This window comes from Hirundo rustica, chromosome 4 (assembly GCF_015227805.2).
Source record: "Hirundo rustica isolate bHirRus1 chromosome 4, bHirRus1.pri.v3, whole genome shotgun sequence".
Taxonomy (NCBI): domain Eukaryota; kingdom Metazoa; phylum Chordata; class Aves; order Passeriformes; family Hirundinidae; genus Hirundo; species Hirundo rustica.
Genome location: NC_053453.1, coordinates 33,078,148 through 33,094,298, shown reverse-complemented (window position 1 = coordinate 33,094,298; position 16,151 = coordinate 33,078,148). Strand labels below are relative to the sequence as shown.

The following is a 16,151-nucleotide window of genomic DNA, read 5'->3' as shown; positions in this document are numbered from 1 at the left end:
AAGTACAAAAAGTTGAAGCTATTACGACATTTGTAAATACACATTCATTTCTTAAATAAAAACTCAACAAATAATAAAAATCAATTTTAAGTTTATGAAAGTTTTAAAATTTCACAGCTGCATGACTACATGGACATTGTTCACTGAACCAAAGAAAGTACTAGTAGGAAACTTACTGATTTCTAAAATTCTCCCATGGTTTGTAACTTTTTAATGTAATTCAAGTTCACCTGTGATTTACTGCATATTTGGACTTAATAAACATAATTAACATAACAGAAACTACACAAGTACAACGGCATTCATTCTTTACATCAACATCCAAGTTGACAGAAAAATATCTGAACAGTATGACTAAGATCTTGGTATTTCCCACTGCTGTCAAAAGCATTCTGAATTCTTGTGACCATTATATGCAGACAAGATTAAACAACAGGTAACCTAGATTGATTTATACTGACTGATACATCAGCTCTTTGAACTCAAAATCAAACCAGAAAACTTTAATATTCAAAAAAGACACTTCACAGAGAGACACTCATTCTGCACTGTGTACTCCTGGGACATCATATCTTCTGAACAGAAGCTATTCCACTTCTAACAGTACAACAGTGCAAATTGTCCAGAGAGATAGGTGAGGATTTTTTTTACTCTCCTCACTGTGCATGAGTACAGATTAAGCAATACAGAGGACAAAGTGGAACAACTCTTTTGCAGAAAGCAAATTAGGACTCCTGCTTAAAGGCACATCATCTGATTTCTGTTCTTGAACAACTTCAACTATAAAAATAAGAACGTAAGAACAGGTTTGTATCTGTATTTCTTCACTGATTAATGAAAATTGCTTGACCAAATATACTCATAATTAAAAGATGCCTTCAAATTCAATTTTCTTGCAGAATTAACAAGTTCTTCAAGTTCAAAATGGTGTAATTATTCTACTCTATTACACATACCATAAAATGTTTTTATTCAAAATATAGGTAAATCCACAAGAAAAAAATGCAGAGGTCAAAGACAAAAAAAGATTTTTAAGAAATCTGTCCAAGTATTCCAGATTTCTCTTCAGAAATGACTGTTTAGTTCAACAAAATGCACCAAGATTTCAAATCAACTAATCCAATTCTCACTACAGCTCACCACATGCTCCACTCCCATAATGTGCTGCTGTAGCCTAAGCAGCTCATTCCTCATCCATACTACCAAGAGACCGACCAAAAAGTATGATTCAGCCAAAAGTAGTGAAGCGCAATTTAATATTAAAATTTCAGTGTGAACATTACATTAACAACCACGTAAGTGTTTCAAATACCCTTAGAAATTTTCCATTTAAGTAAAGAATTTTCATTAAAAAATAATCTAACAAATAAATTTTCATGCAAAAGCCTGGAAAAAACATAATTTTAATGCTCTCACCCTACCTAATCAATTAACAGAAGAAAAATGCATCTACTTATTTCCACTCTATGTATTGTCCAGAAGAACTTAAATCTGTTATCCACTGGTCACATCCAGCACCATTTCTTACGCAGTAAGAAAAATCTAACACCAAACTTCAACCACAAGGTTTCAAAGTCAAAATCAGCAACTTAAACTTCATTTGGAAAAAAAAAAAAATTCCATCCAACTCTTAATCTATCCTTGGAACACTGACATAGTGTTCCTTGTTTCTCATTTTATGAAGTTACCAAAATAATTTAGAATATTGTTACAAGTATTATTGAAGTGCAGGTCCATGACATCTCATCATGCCCTCTGCAAAATCAAGAAAAATCTTCCATTAACATTCAATCTAGGTTCTGTTCATGTACAATTCAATGATGGATGCTGAAATGTGGAAAACACTGAGAGGACAGTACTGAGAAAAAGGTACATGGCCTAACTCTTGGTGATGTCCTGCCCAGGGCTGAGTTGGACTTGATGATCTTTGTGTGTCCCTTCCAACTCAGCACGTTCTTGAAGACCACAGGATAAAATGTTATTAAAGCTAAGCACTTCAGCATCAAGGCTGTCATCAATGATGGGCACTGCAGGGTTTTTAAGCAGGGCTACAGATGTCTGTTCATCAAGATTCATGAGTTTTCACCGCAGTCAGAATTAAAATGCTTATATGTTCAGTGGGGAAATTCACTTCTGGAAGAAAAATCCTTTAAGGTTGAACTTATCATATCTATTGATCACTCACTGGGAAGGATTTTTACCCCACTTCATTTTTACTTACTCTCTTCAGTGACCAAGTATTACAATTGAAAAGGCAATGCAATTCCCACAGGTTAAGTAAAGAATAATTTTTTCACCATCCAAGAAATGTACTGTATGGATAACTGTATTCTACCGAGACTCAGCAGAACTTCAGAAGTGATGTGTATCAGAAACACATCTGAAAACCAAAAATACTATACTTCTGTGGTTTTACTAATTTGCAAGTCTTAAAAACCGAGAAGAGATTAAGAATCTATCTCGTCACTCTTGTGAAGTGATGACTGGCACTGAAATTCATTGGCTAACAGGGCTGAAAATCAACATCTTCCTTCTGGCCTAAACCTGACTAGCTCCAGCTTACGCAGCGTCTTAAATCTTTATCTGCTCATCTAAAAATCCTTACCCTAGAAGACATCTTCCTCTTACATAACTATTTCAGCACACAACTCAAAATTCTAGCAAAACAGAGGCTCTTCAGGCTCTTTTCTGAAAGACAAGGTTTCCCTCTTAGATTTTGAGATGTCTGAACTCATTCTAAATGAACACCTTCTGTCACATGTGGACACCAGAACTGGACAGTGGAATGGTTTCACCAGTATATTCTGTATACAGTACATATTTGTACTGCTACTTGGTATTCCCTGTTCAAACATCTAATGACTGTGTTTGTTCCCTCAGCCACTCAATAAACTCCATGTGATAATTTTTGTCCACTATAACTGCCTAATTCTTATCCAAGTAACTTCTATATTCTCATCAGCTCACAAATTGTTATGGCAAGCAATAGATGAAAGAAGCACAGTGGAGAAACTCTGGGAGGAAGAGAGTGAGAAAGTGGTGAAACTCCTCGTTGAGATGTTAGCTATTTTTAAGTCACTATCACACACTTTAAGTAAAACATTTATTGGCGGGTGATATCTAAAAGTGAGAGATGTGGTTACATATCCCAGACCATGGCGGGGCAATATGTGCAAGAGGTAGCCAAGGGTCTGAAAGCACTTGTAATGTCATATCTGAGCTACTGAGACAACATCTCCAAGACAGCCACAAAAGAACAGAAACTACAAGGAGTCAGGGCAGAAGGTGGTTTTAAAGGTAAAATCAAGAAATCACACTTGAATATGGGGAAGAAATTACAGAGAAATCACCCAAGAAGTCACATAGAAAAAGTGAGTGTCTTCCCCTCTATAAAAAAACTGTTCCAAGATCAATAACTTTCAGTACTGAAAACTGTACTTCCATGATACTGTAAAACAGTATTGAAAACTGTACTTCCACGATACTGTAAAAACAGAAACCGTGGCAAGGTTCTCAAGAATATCACTGCAGCTACGAAGGTGCTAAACACCATCAAGACCAGTTGGTCACACAAATTACACTGTGCCTAAAAAGCTGATGAACATCAACAGCTCTTCGATTTCTGAGAGTAGAAGACACTAAGTGAGTTCAGATTTGCCCGCAGCTGTAACAACCAATAATTTCTGTCATTCTAAATGAGAGGGTAACATCTCATCAAAATAAATTCTCCTCACTTGTCAAGCACCAGTAGAATTTCAAAATACTGAGATGTAATCATATTGGATGCTAAAATTGTGAAACATACAACGAAATGCAGCATTTTTTCTTTTCCTAAACAGAAGTCTAGGTCTTTCAACCACAGAACCTAAAGATCCTTTGGACAATACTCCAAGAAATAAAACATATTGATTCAAGTTCTGTGGAACAAAAGTGTAGTTTTTATACTGACTTTACTAACAAAAGTAGACATCACTCAAAAGAACTGATAATCAAAGGAAGTTCTTTCTTGGAAAAACCTGATGTTTATTTAACGTATGTTTGGAAAAATAAGACCATAAATGGAGAGACAGAAGAATCCTCAAACTCTCAGAGTTTAATAATTAACTGACCACAAAGAATGTAAAAAAAAAAAAAAACCAACAAAAAAACAAACCACTGGGACAAACTAGCCCAAAATCTTGTCCCTGCAGCTGAATCAGTTAAAAGACACTAACCTTGTTTGTCCATTGGAGCAATACAGCTTAATGTATACTATTCCCAAGCTACCCTTAAAAACATCTACTGGAACAAATTCTACAGCTTACTAAACCACCCATACAACCGCTTTCTAATTCTAGCAATACTTCTTCCAATACCTAACTCTAAAAATGCTGCTTTTCAAGTCAATTTTATTTATTTCTCTCTGCAGTGTACACGTAGAACTAATGAAGAAATTCATCAGCCACTTCTTAGATGCTTCTAAGATTTGCCTCTCTTTGCCCTATTCTTTAGTTGCTTTTTTCTTAGAGAATACCCCCCAAGCTTTATACTTTCCATATGTAGCTTATTGTTCTCTTCACTCTAAATTCTGAAAAGTATGGAAAAGACTTTTTATGTATAAGCCAGCATTTTTAAAAGGACTGCATTTGAGTGTTTTAAAGCTCAAACAGAACAAGCTGGTACGGCACTGCTGAAAATTTTTTCAGCAGTATTTACTACAGAATCAATGCAATTCTGAATCACGGCTTACAGCACTTTAACTGTTGTTTCCTTACTGATGTCCCAAAAAATAAAAAGGCCATTGACAAAATACCTCTAAAAAAGCATCTGGACTAAACATACCCTTTAATTTGTCAAGATAGCTGCACAGTCCAAGTATAAATCCTATGAATCCACAAGCATTGATGTAGCTCCATGTAAAAGTTCATGAGTAAAACTTAAAACAGGACTTTGCTGTAGCTTATACAGTTTTAAAACACTTGACTTACATCAGTGTCAATCACAGCTAGATATATTTTCACAGAACATTTAGAAGCTTTTCTCACCTAACTGATTCTTTCGTATTAAAATATCAAACATACTAAAAAAAGTAATCAGCACAGTAAACTCACTGTTTCGGTCATTCTGCCAACTAGTTATAAAAGCACTATCACTTTGAACAATATTAACTGTTTGAAACATTGTTTTAGTAACTGGGAGCTACCCAATAGAAACACACACACACACACACACACACAAAAAAAGTCTTGAAAGACATCAACCCGGAGCACGCTTTTACTACTGCTGGTCATTTTCAGCACCACCATGTGAATTTGTGAATTCATTTACTTCTTCTAGTTTCTTACACTTTTCCAGCTTCATGAGCAGTCTGTTCGTATGCCAAAACTGAACATATACTCAGCAGTATCTGAATAATGCATCAGAATGTATGCTTCTGACACATGCTGCAGTATCAACACTGTTAAATATAGTCTTTTATAGAACTGGAACAGTGAGTGATGACAGCTGAAATGAGGTGGGCTAGTTCTACTTCTGTGTATTCATAGTTAATTTTCTTGTAAGTTAATGCTTCAGCCTTTGTCTTTGGGTGACAGTTTCACACAGGAAGAGATGAAGAGGTTGAGTAGTGGAAAAAGTGCCAGTTCTTTATTTTTTGCCCTCCTAAAAAAAAAGTCCCATTTCCTAGTCTCATAGAACTACAAATATAGAAGCTCAATTACCAAATACACGCCCAAAAGAGGTGCTTATTTAACCCAATTTTTTTCAACCGTGGATTATTCTGCTGACAATTTGTATGACATATGAAGAAATATTTTACAACTGGCAAGAAAATCATATTTTTCACACGTTCATTGCCGAAAACGTATCATAAGGGTCTTCTCGCACCTTCAGGGACTCTTTCTTAGGAAGCTAACACGTTTACAGTCGCAATAAAATTGAAACTCAAGGCTTGTCACAGCCACGGACGGGCATCAGGGTACCTAGGCCAGAGTACAGATATAATTTCTGACAACGTGAAGGTGAAGCCGGGGCCATTTCGGCCTGGATAATGGAAGAAACGCCTGGCAGCAGAGCTTTTTCCCCCACCTCAATACGCCTCGCGCCGCCAAAACAAGCCACCTGCGCGCTCCGGGCCCGCGATGCGGGGCTGCCACCCGGCAGCGCGCCCCGGCACGAGCGCTGACCTCGGTGCCTCCCCGCCGCCCGCCCGCAGCCCGGGCCAGGCCGAGGCCCCGCCGCACCCGGACAGTCGCTCCCCGCCTGGCAGGAGCTGCGGGAACCGAGCGGCGGAAAGCGCGAGGAACAGCACTGCCTCCCTGCCCTTGTCACCCGCCTCCACTTTCCCGGCAGCGGGAGGGACGTCGAGCCACTCCCGGGAACGGGGGGGCGAGGGGAAGGAGGTCGGTCCCTCCGGCAGCCAAGAGGCCCCGGAGGCGGGGAGCGCCGCCCGCGCCCGTCCGCTCGAGCCCCCCCGCTCCTCCCTCACCAGGTGTCGCCCTTGCGGAGGGCGGTTTTGAGCAGCGCCGCGACGTCCGTGCGCTGGGTCTCCAGATCCGCCGCGCCTCCCTCCGCCATCTTCTCCGCCCGGCAGCGGCAGCGGCGGCAGGAGCAGGAGCGCGCCGCGCTGCATGCTGGGAGTGACGCCTGCGGGGGCGGCCGCGGCCCCGCCCTTCCCAGAAGCCGCGGGGCGGGGGCCGGAACGGGCCCGGGCGGTGCAGCGCCCCCTCGCGGCCGGGAGGTCTTTCTCCCCGTCCCCCCGTCCCATCGCTCTCCCCCCCCCCGGAGAGGGACGGGCGGGCGACATTTCCCTCAGCGCCTTAATGGAAGCGCGTGCATCGTTAGATCCCTTATGCCTCGCTACCAGATGAGTGGTTTGGATCACCATAATTCATATGATGATACCAGCTGTGTTGTGCAAATACTGTGGCGGGTTCAAATAATCTTTGTGACTCGCATTAGCTTTTCCAGACCTTTGCAGAAACCAATGGATAATTTGTTGTGTTTGTTTCAGTCACTCTTGCCTTAACCTTGTACAAACAGTGCAACCTGTCGCTTGGCATTTCACACACACACCCCTCCCCCCGCCGCAAAAAAAAAAAAAAAAAAAGAAAAGAAAAAGAAAAAAGGCCACATATTACATTACATAACTAGGTTCTCTCTGTCTTCACGTTTGTATGTCTGTATGGAGATTTCAAAGAATCAAAACGGTGTGGGAATTTTGGGTTGGGGTGCTGGTCACGAACATTTGAAAACAAGAGGGTGTTCTTGCAGATCTAACTGGTGTAAGTGTAATGCCTGCAATTGCATGCCTTGCCCCCTTCCTCAAACCAAGTCATCACAGCCAGCCGCTTTGTGTGACTAACACCAGCAATGTACCTTGCGCTGCCAGTTAAGTATTATAAGCTATGAGGCATTATTTGCTAATTAGCACGTAGAATCTAGTAGTATGTAGCTCTTACAAACAGCGCTAAAAATGCTGTATAGATATGAGCACTGCAAAAAAAAAAAAAAAAAAAAAAAAAAAAAAAAAAAAAAAGAAGCAAGGCTGTTATGCAGACAATGGTAGAACGAAGCTAAGTGTTTTGTCAGGATTATCCGTGAGGATGAGGATACTGAAATAAAGACAAAATTATAATACTAAAATCATATCAAATATGTAAGAACTCCCAGGAGCTCAGAGCAACTGGCGATGACATTCGTGGCTTCTCTAAGAGCTGGAATATGAAATTTCACGAGGAGGGGGCAAGAAAATAAGACGTAGAAGTTAGGGAGAGCTGTGGATCTAATGGCTACATTTAATGAGACAAAACTTAACAGAACAACAAGAAGGTTTCCAGCCACTTCAGGAATAAATTTCTGGGTTAGACTCTCCAAGTTTGGAAAGAACTTTGACAAGTTTCCACCCCACGCACACCAGGGCTTGACAGATAAGAACAGTGGTTTACACTCTGATAGTTATCTCCGTGTCAAAATTGAATTTATACAGAAATTATATTTTCATGGAAATTTTTGGGAAAATATTTCTCAATCCATGGTGCTGGAAAATAGCTTTATTGTTCATCAGGCTGCAGCAGGACCATCAACACCTTACTTTGCCAAAGGTTCACCTGGAGCCACCTATGCCTCTGTGCATTGTGTTGCATAACTGCATTTACTCAGGGAAAGATCTCCTATTTCTGAGTTCAGTCTATCTATGGTACTAGACAGGTATTAAGTGGTACAAGGAGAGGCAGCAAAGCATACAGTGTGCCATTTGAAGCAGAGCTTTAAGAACTGCCAAGGAGAGATAAGAGTAAGACTCTTTCTGGGACTACCAATGCTCAACGGGAAACAATTGTTTTTCATAATGGAACAGTATCCGAAACTTAACTCGCATTCTTGGAAAATGGGTATTAGTGTTAAATCTGGGGGGTGGGTTTTAAGCTTTATCAGTGGGCAAGCAATTGTTTCCAAGTACCTCTGTCCTAGACAGAGCCTGAGGATCTTTAAACTGCCTGGTAAGTGGAAACAGCACTGGAGATAGTGATAAATGACCTAGCTTCTCTAATGAAACCCAAGAATTTGTAATACAGATTTATATCTTACTGCTTGTGCTATAGGTGAATGCAGGATATTGTAAAGCTAGCTGAGGTGACAGCCCTTCCAGGTATCAGTGGGCCTTCATCCTTGCCTGACTTCATTGCTAATGGATGAATTTTTATAAACATGTTTTTGTGGTTCTAAACCTTGATCTTAAAAAAGGATGCAATTAATTCAGCGTATAGCAGCACAGACATTCAGCAAGTGGGCTGCAGATAACAAACTGTGTATACTGATGATTCTATTGATTCCCAATACAACACAGAGTTTAAGCTCTCAGTGCTTGTTTTCAAGTCAGTTAGTGGACTTGGCTAACGAACCTTAAAATATGACTTGGCTTTTGGGGATAAGAGAAGCTCGGCATCTCAGTAGTAGAAACTTCTGTAAACAATAAATTCTGTAAAAATAATAGACAACTGCAAGTCTCACTCACAGGTAATACAAAATAATTCACTTCACCCCTTTTCATTTTCTTTCAAGTTCACTGCCATGGCTTAAGAGTGGGACTTCCAAATTTAGTGCTCCTACTGAGACTCCAAACCACATGCTGCTCACTTGCTCTCCCTTCCACTCCCCCATATCTCCCGCATCATGGCTAGAGAGAAGAATTGGAAGCCCTAAAGGTGAAGATCGTGGTTGAGATAAGAATAATTTATTGGAAAGAGCAATGAGCTTCTGTAAGGCAAACATGAGGGGATGAGACAGGAACAAAAATGCAGTATGTAACAAAATTGGGGGAACCCAAGAAAGCATGAGTTGAATAATGGACAGGAGCAGATAAGAATATGCGCTTTTTTTTTTTTTTTTTTTTTTTTTTTTTTTTTTTTTTTTTTTTTTTTTTTTTTTTTTTTTTTAAGAAAGAAAGAAAGAAAGAAAGAAAGAAAATGCATGATAAATTTGACAGTCTGAGAGATAGAGAAATAACATGTAATTAAGACACCCATTTCTGTCCCAGACATAAAACCATGACTGCACTTTAGGTTCGACTCCTATTCCTAATCCAGTCTGTGCCTCAATCCATCCAATCCAATCCAATCCAATCCAATCCAATCCAATCCAATCCATCTACCTCATTCACAGAGGCTGAACATAGCCATGTTAAACATTTGTTTCAGCTAGATGCAATGGAAATTTCTAGCAATTATTGCAATAACACACTTTTGTTGGGATAAGAAAAAAGCCAACATTTAAAAATGTGTTGGTTTTCTATTCAGTCAATTTAATCAAACTGTTACATTTTTTCTACATTTTTAGTAATTAGTATTACCAAAACGATCTTTCTTATGAGAGAAAAAGACTCTTGAAAAAGGAATGGATAATTTTTAAATGTGTATAAAGCTACATGCACAGATTTTCTTCTACCTTCTCACCTTCATGTACTAAGTCTAGAATCAGGCATCCTGGACAGATTAAGTCAGAAAGATCGTAGATGTAAATATAGGGGAATGATGATAGAAAAAGTCCAGTGAGATTAACAAAAGGTGTCCCAAGAGTATGCCTAATTTAATGACCATGGAAGAAAAGCCAGGGTCTTCCATTTTCTCCAATTCTGAATTTTTTAAAAATATTGGAGAGCATTCCTTTTTATTTTTAATTTTCTGAGAAATTATTTCTAATAACACTATGAAAAGCATTAAAATAAATATATTCTAAATATGGTATGTAGAAATATTATGTTTACATTAAAAAATGTAGTTAATAAATTGTATTCCTATTGATTAAATATGTGTTTAACATACACTTAGGTTAAATTCTAATGGCCTAGGATTTGAAATAAGAACATCTGAAAAATAAGCTTTTTAATGATCTGATCAGATATTAATGTAAACAATAATTACCCATTTTCCACAAGATAGTTACTTTCAATTTCCTTAATTCAATGCTTTTTCTACACAAAACCCCATCCTATTTTAGATTGCTACAAATTAGTTATCATTTGTATGAATCTTCAAAAATGCTTTTCCTTTAGGAATTTTAAACACAGAAACTAATTTCAATGGTATGATGGTTTTAGCCATGGTTGTCTGATATGTAAAAAACTGTTATCAATTCCTGTATTTGATTTGCACATCAGAATGAATCCAAATTTTCTCCTGTGTGGTTGCTAAATGAACTGTTTGGTTTTGAAGGCAAGAGATAAAATTAAGTGCGTTAATTGTACCCAAAGCTTGTCAACAATGTAATTCAAGAGCTGTGGTTTTAAAAGGATGATTCATAATGGAGGCTTTAAGCACTAGGTGTTAGAGATACATGGAATCAACACACAATGTAGAAGTTAGGTTCTGTAATATTTGCACGTTGTGTGCTAAAAATAGACTGCTATTCAAGAAAAGTAATTGGTACTTAAGTGGAAGGAGATAATGGTTAGATTTATAGCAGGACCTAATACAGCCAACAGATAAGTTGCAGAACTAAATGTTGTTGGCACATGTAAAATTGTTTCAGCATATTTTTACTGTTTGGCTATCTAAAGTATGAATAAATTCACATTCAGTTCATTAACTCAGTATCACTGAAATCCAGCAAAAAATGCTACAAGATACCAAATGCATTAGAACAACTTCACATTTTACATGCACAAACATGTACGTGTATGAATGACAACCACTAAGGAAATATCTCATTGAAGGTATATATATATAAATTTCATACATGGCACACAAAATTACATAAAGGTATATTTTAGTACTATATATTTAAGATTTGTGGTTTCTCCTTTCCTATTTGAAACCTCCTTTCAAATAAAACATTACTGTTGCTATGGAATGTGGTTAGACTTATTGTAACCTGATAATACATGCACATGACCTTGTAAAGCAGAGAACTCTGGAAGTAGAGTGTCAATGTATTTGTGAAAGGAAAAATAAAACATTTTGACTGAGAAATAAATATTTTGATCAAAATATCTCAGACACAGCGAAGTTTTAGAAATTGAAAAGTTCTTGAGTTGCTGCTCTGGCATTCCAGAAGAAGCTGCAGGATCTTTTGGTGATTAGAGAATTTTTCACAGAGTAAGTGAAAAAGTACATTAGTTTTTATGAACATCAGTGTTGTCCCTTGTCGTGTGCATGCAGGAGTATGATGAGAGGAAACAATGGCAAATTGTACCTAGAGTCATCCTGGAACCTTCTGCAATGGGATCAAACTGCCTCTTGTAATAGTACATGGGAAAGTGATTTCCACTGAAGTACTTCAGGGGATGGTCAGAGTAATGCCTTGTTCAGATAATAACAAAATTATTTTACTGCTGACACTTGGGATGACTTTCTACCTTTAAGGTAATTTAAAATATCACTAATTGACAGTCAAGCCTGTAAAATTAGATTATTTCCATTTGAATTTGCAGGAATCTCCAAACAAATACATTAAACTTCTTGTAATTTTTTTTCTTTATCTCTTTTTTCCTGCGGTGATGATGAAGCAGAAGTGATTTCAAAGAGCTCTGGGTCAGAGCTGCCACATTCCCCAGGTCCTGCTGTTGCCCCCATTTAGCCCATGCCTCGCCGTCCTTCTGACTCCATTTCCCTGCATCTAGATTCCAGTGTGCTGGAGAAGGACAGCTGCTGGAAAGGCCTGGCCTTTGCACCAGCAGTGGGATCTGGTTTTTGAAGTGGACGAAAAGTCAGAGTCACAACACACTGTTACCGCTCTCCTGCAACTTTTGTGCTCATACTTATGTTTTTTTCATTTTACAGTTAGTATTTGCATATGAAGGGACACAGTTTTCTACATTTTAGAGAACTCCTCTTGATTGTATTGCAGTGCAAGAGAGTACTTCGGCTGAAGGGGTTGGCTGTGCCCAAGGAAGGTGTGCTGTTCTCACACACCACAGGACCCACCTGTGTGATATGAGAGAGGCCACTATAGCGAAGTTTTGCTGGATACATTTTTACTTCTTGAGATGTTGTTTTCAGTGCATTAACCTTGCAGGCCTCACAGAAAATCTCCTCACCCTTTTTTTTGGGGGGTGGGGGTGATCTGTGTGAGTATATAGGAAAATATCCGGTTTGAAAAGGTGCTTGTGGCTAGAAGCAATTAAACTGAGGATGAGGCTGTGGTGTCTTTAAACTAAATGTGTATTCAACCTTTTGTCATCCACACTTCTGCATCCTGGTCTTGGCAGGATCTTGTATGGTATTCTTTTTTTCTGAGAAAATGGTGAATTTCCATATCCCTAGCCATTTGCACCTTTTACTGATTCAAGCAGGAATACTGGAATATGATCCTCCATGATCTGCCTAGGACACACACACAAACTTCAATTAGATTTAGCTGGATCCAACAGCCTACAGAATTGCAGTCATTTGCCTGGTATAACTCAGTGTTGCTTTTATTCAAGGAAGCATCTGAAGGTGTGGATTTCATAGACTAGAAAACCACTGTACTTTTGTGCTTTCAGTTTGGACTGGATGAGATAGCTTAACTTGCTATACTCCTAGAAGCAAAACCATTTTTCTTGACTGCTCTTCCCTCCTGATCTGTGACAACCTAAGAGTCTTTAGTTTCAGTTTGTTCTGGAAAGCCACTTTCCATCATTTCTTTCCACTTGTTTGTCTCTTTGAGGGCAAGTGGGAAAGCTGCTTTTACACTCTAGAGACAATTCAACGAAGCAGGTTTGGCTTTTCTTTAGAATAAGCAGGATGTGCATTTGGAGACTAGTGTAAGTACTTTAAAAATATTGTCTCATGGTAAAACTATGACATTAAAAATTCATATATTCTGTCAGTAGTTCTGTTGATTCAGATGTCTCCATAAATGGACTCATTGGCCTAAAAAGGTGTAATGAGAGTATGAGTTTGCCCTTGATAATAGAATAAAGGAGTAAAAATGAAGACAAGCTTACCATCGCAGACAGAACTTGCACGGGGACAAGGATGTCAGAGCGGAGGTGAGGTGAGTAAGCATAAGAAGTGACAATGTGAAGAGGGTTGAAGAGAAGGCATGTGTTGGCTTGTACTGTGTTGATAGTACATTATTTTTAAAAAGTCACCCAAATGCACAACCAACACCCCCAAAACTAACTCCAGAAAATTAATGAGGTGTATGGACTTTGGTTTTGAACAATTGTCATCATAATTCTCAAACTTGTTTACACTAAGAGTAAATGGGCTTGCACTTTGCTATATGTTCAATTTCCAGCTGTAACATTAAGAAATTTTGCTTGCTATGACTACCACAACTGCATTAGTAATTGTACAGTTGTGCTACCAGACACTTAAATGGCTCTTAATCTATCTGATGAGGATAATTTTTAAATATGAAAGTGATAAAATTTAACATATCAGTCTTGTCAAAGTGTGTTTAGCTACATCCTAATTTTTTACAGAATTGACCCATTTCTCAAAAAATAGGTCAAAAGGGATCATTATTATAGATGAACATAGATGAGTCCACATGACTATTATTCATGCTTCATAAAAAATATAATAAAATTTTAACATCTGTTGCTATATATTTGAGGCAATATAATCTCAGATCAAGAAGGATAAGTAACCCTTATAATGCAACAAAAACCAGCTTCACAATACAAAGGTATTAATTTAAGGGTGTTAATTTAAACAATAGCTAAAAAAACCCCTCAAACTAATTTTATGTATATATTAAGAGCTAGTCTAATCTAAGCTTAAAAAATGTGATCGATTAATAAAAAACAAAGCTCATTAATTTGGCATATAATCTAAAGAGCTGGAATAAGCACAAACTTACAGTAAGAGAAAAGTGCCAAGCCTTTAATCTTATTCTCACTGAGATCATTGTAGAAATTCAGAGTAATTTCACCTGGAAGTCACAGGACACCAGTAGAAGGCAAATCTGCTCTCTCTCACTGCTATCAATAATGCCTGCTTGGATGCGCTGGAGGGATGTAGGAATTATGTACAGGATGGTATTCCATGCCACCTACTCTCTGTTCTGGAATAAGGGACAAACAAGGGAGAAGAGGTGTCACAGGAACAGCATTTTAAAGCAAAGACTGATGGTCAATCAGACACATTTTTGTATATTCCATAATATTCATAATCTGGTAGGAAAATGAGGAATCATCAAAATACGTAATGGAACATTTAAACTGCCAGTGAAATTTCAGCTATTTAAGTAATTCTAGCAGAGTTATACTATGAAATAAATGGCCTCATTAATCTGAGTCCATAATAGATTAAACTGTCCTTGCATTTTCTTTTACTAGGTTTCCTACAGACGAAAGCCTTGTGCATTTTGGAGTCCCATGTGATTTCAACAGAATTTGAGAGATGGTAGTAGTCTTAAATTTATTCAATTCTATTAAGGAAAGATGCCTTGGCAGAAAAGAAAAAAGCCACAGAAAGATGTTTCAGCACCTCTTTGAAAATCGGTCCCTTGGGACCACCATTACACAAAAAAAGCAAAGATTTGAAGTTTCACAGCATAGCAAAATCTTCAATAAAGCATGAGATAAAATCCATAAAAAACGAGACTTCATTAGTTCCAGAGCTCACAGAACTTGTTATCATTCAGCTTGTTTAGCAGACAACTTTTTTTCTTGCATATGTGACATGAAGCTTAACAGAGTATTGGATCTTCTGTATCTGTGTAAGGCTCCAATGAAAACAAAAAAACCCTCAAGCCAGTGTTTCCTTAATGATTTTCCTTCTGTATGGTTATGCATATATGTGCCAGGAGAGAAGGAGTGGAGAAGGCAGGCAGGGGAAGCATAAAAGGACCGAAATGTCATTTTGAGGATTTGGTGAGGCTGTGTGCTACCTGCGTTCTGCCTTCTGACATCTGCTGGCAAAACCTCTCAATTACAATGCTTGCCCTGAATTTCTCAGAAATCCTTCCCCCCCCCAGAACTCCATGGGCTTCTCTGACATTTGTGGGTGCTTGATGGCAGTGGAAACCAGGGCACGTGTGGGCAAGAGGTAATTCTGGTGGCTGTCAGGAGCAACACATATGCCAACAGATATGAAGCTTAAAGTGTGAGGAAAACAAAGATGTGGGGTTTTCACACTAGCAGCACCATCTCTCTTAGTCTCAGGCTATTCCTTCTGTGCAGAGCAGAGACATTTGAGATACCTTTGAACTACTTGGAAAAGCAAATGTTTCCACACCAAGCTCTAAGCACTGAACTTTTTTCCAGTTGCCAAATGCCAGTGCATCTGCCTGACACTGCAGCTACTATGAATCTCTGTCCCCCAACCACAAGTAAAAATGCTACTTTTGCTCATTGTGGATACTGAGTTTCAGGACCACAGTGCATACAGAAATGTCTGGTCTGAAAATATATTTTTAGAAGAAAACTATACATGTTTAATCATTGGTCAGAACAAAAAATGTCAAAATTATTCTCATGACCATACAAGATATATGCCCAAGGATCTAGAACTCCCTCCCTGCTTACCGTCCTTACATTATATGTGGGCTGCATTTCAGAAAATTAGAATTACATACCTCCAAAATCAATCCAAAATGCTTATGCTATGTTTACCATGCCCTGAAGGTGAGAAAGTAATGGAAATTTGAACTGACTTGCTATGTGAGACAATCCGGCAGGTGGTGGAGTTCTGCAACTTGGCCAGAAGTGAGGCACTCAGTCCCCCAGGGTAAATGCTTTGGCA

The 16,151-nt window shown here is 38.5% G+C and overlaps 1 protein-coding gene across 2 annotated transcripts in view; it reads right to left on the bottom strand.

Annotated features, from left to right (window-relative positions):
- Positions 1-6,619, bottom strand: part of USP15 (ubiquitin specific peptidase 15) — a 59,626-nt gene extending 53,007 nt beyond the window's left edge. The window contains exon 1 of one of the 2 annotated variants that reach the window (XM_040061681.2): positions 6,467-6,619. In XM_040061681.2, coding sequence (XP_039917615.1) covers positions 6,467-6,555 — 89 coding nt within the window. In that variant the 5' untranslated portion in view covers positions 6,556-6,619. The remainder of the gene's footprint in view (positions 1-6,466) is intronic. The other variant, XM_040061682.2, reaches the window with a different exon arrangement.
- Positions 6,620-16,151: the final 9,532 nt, after the last annotated feature.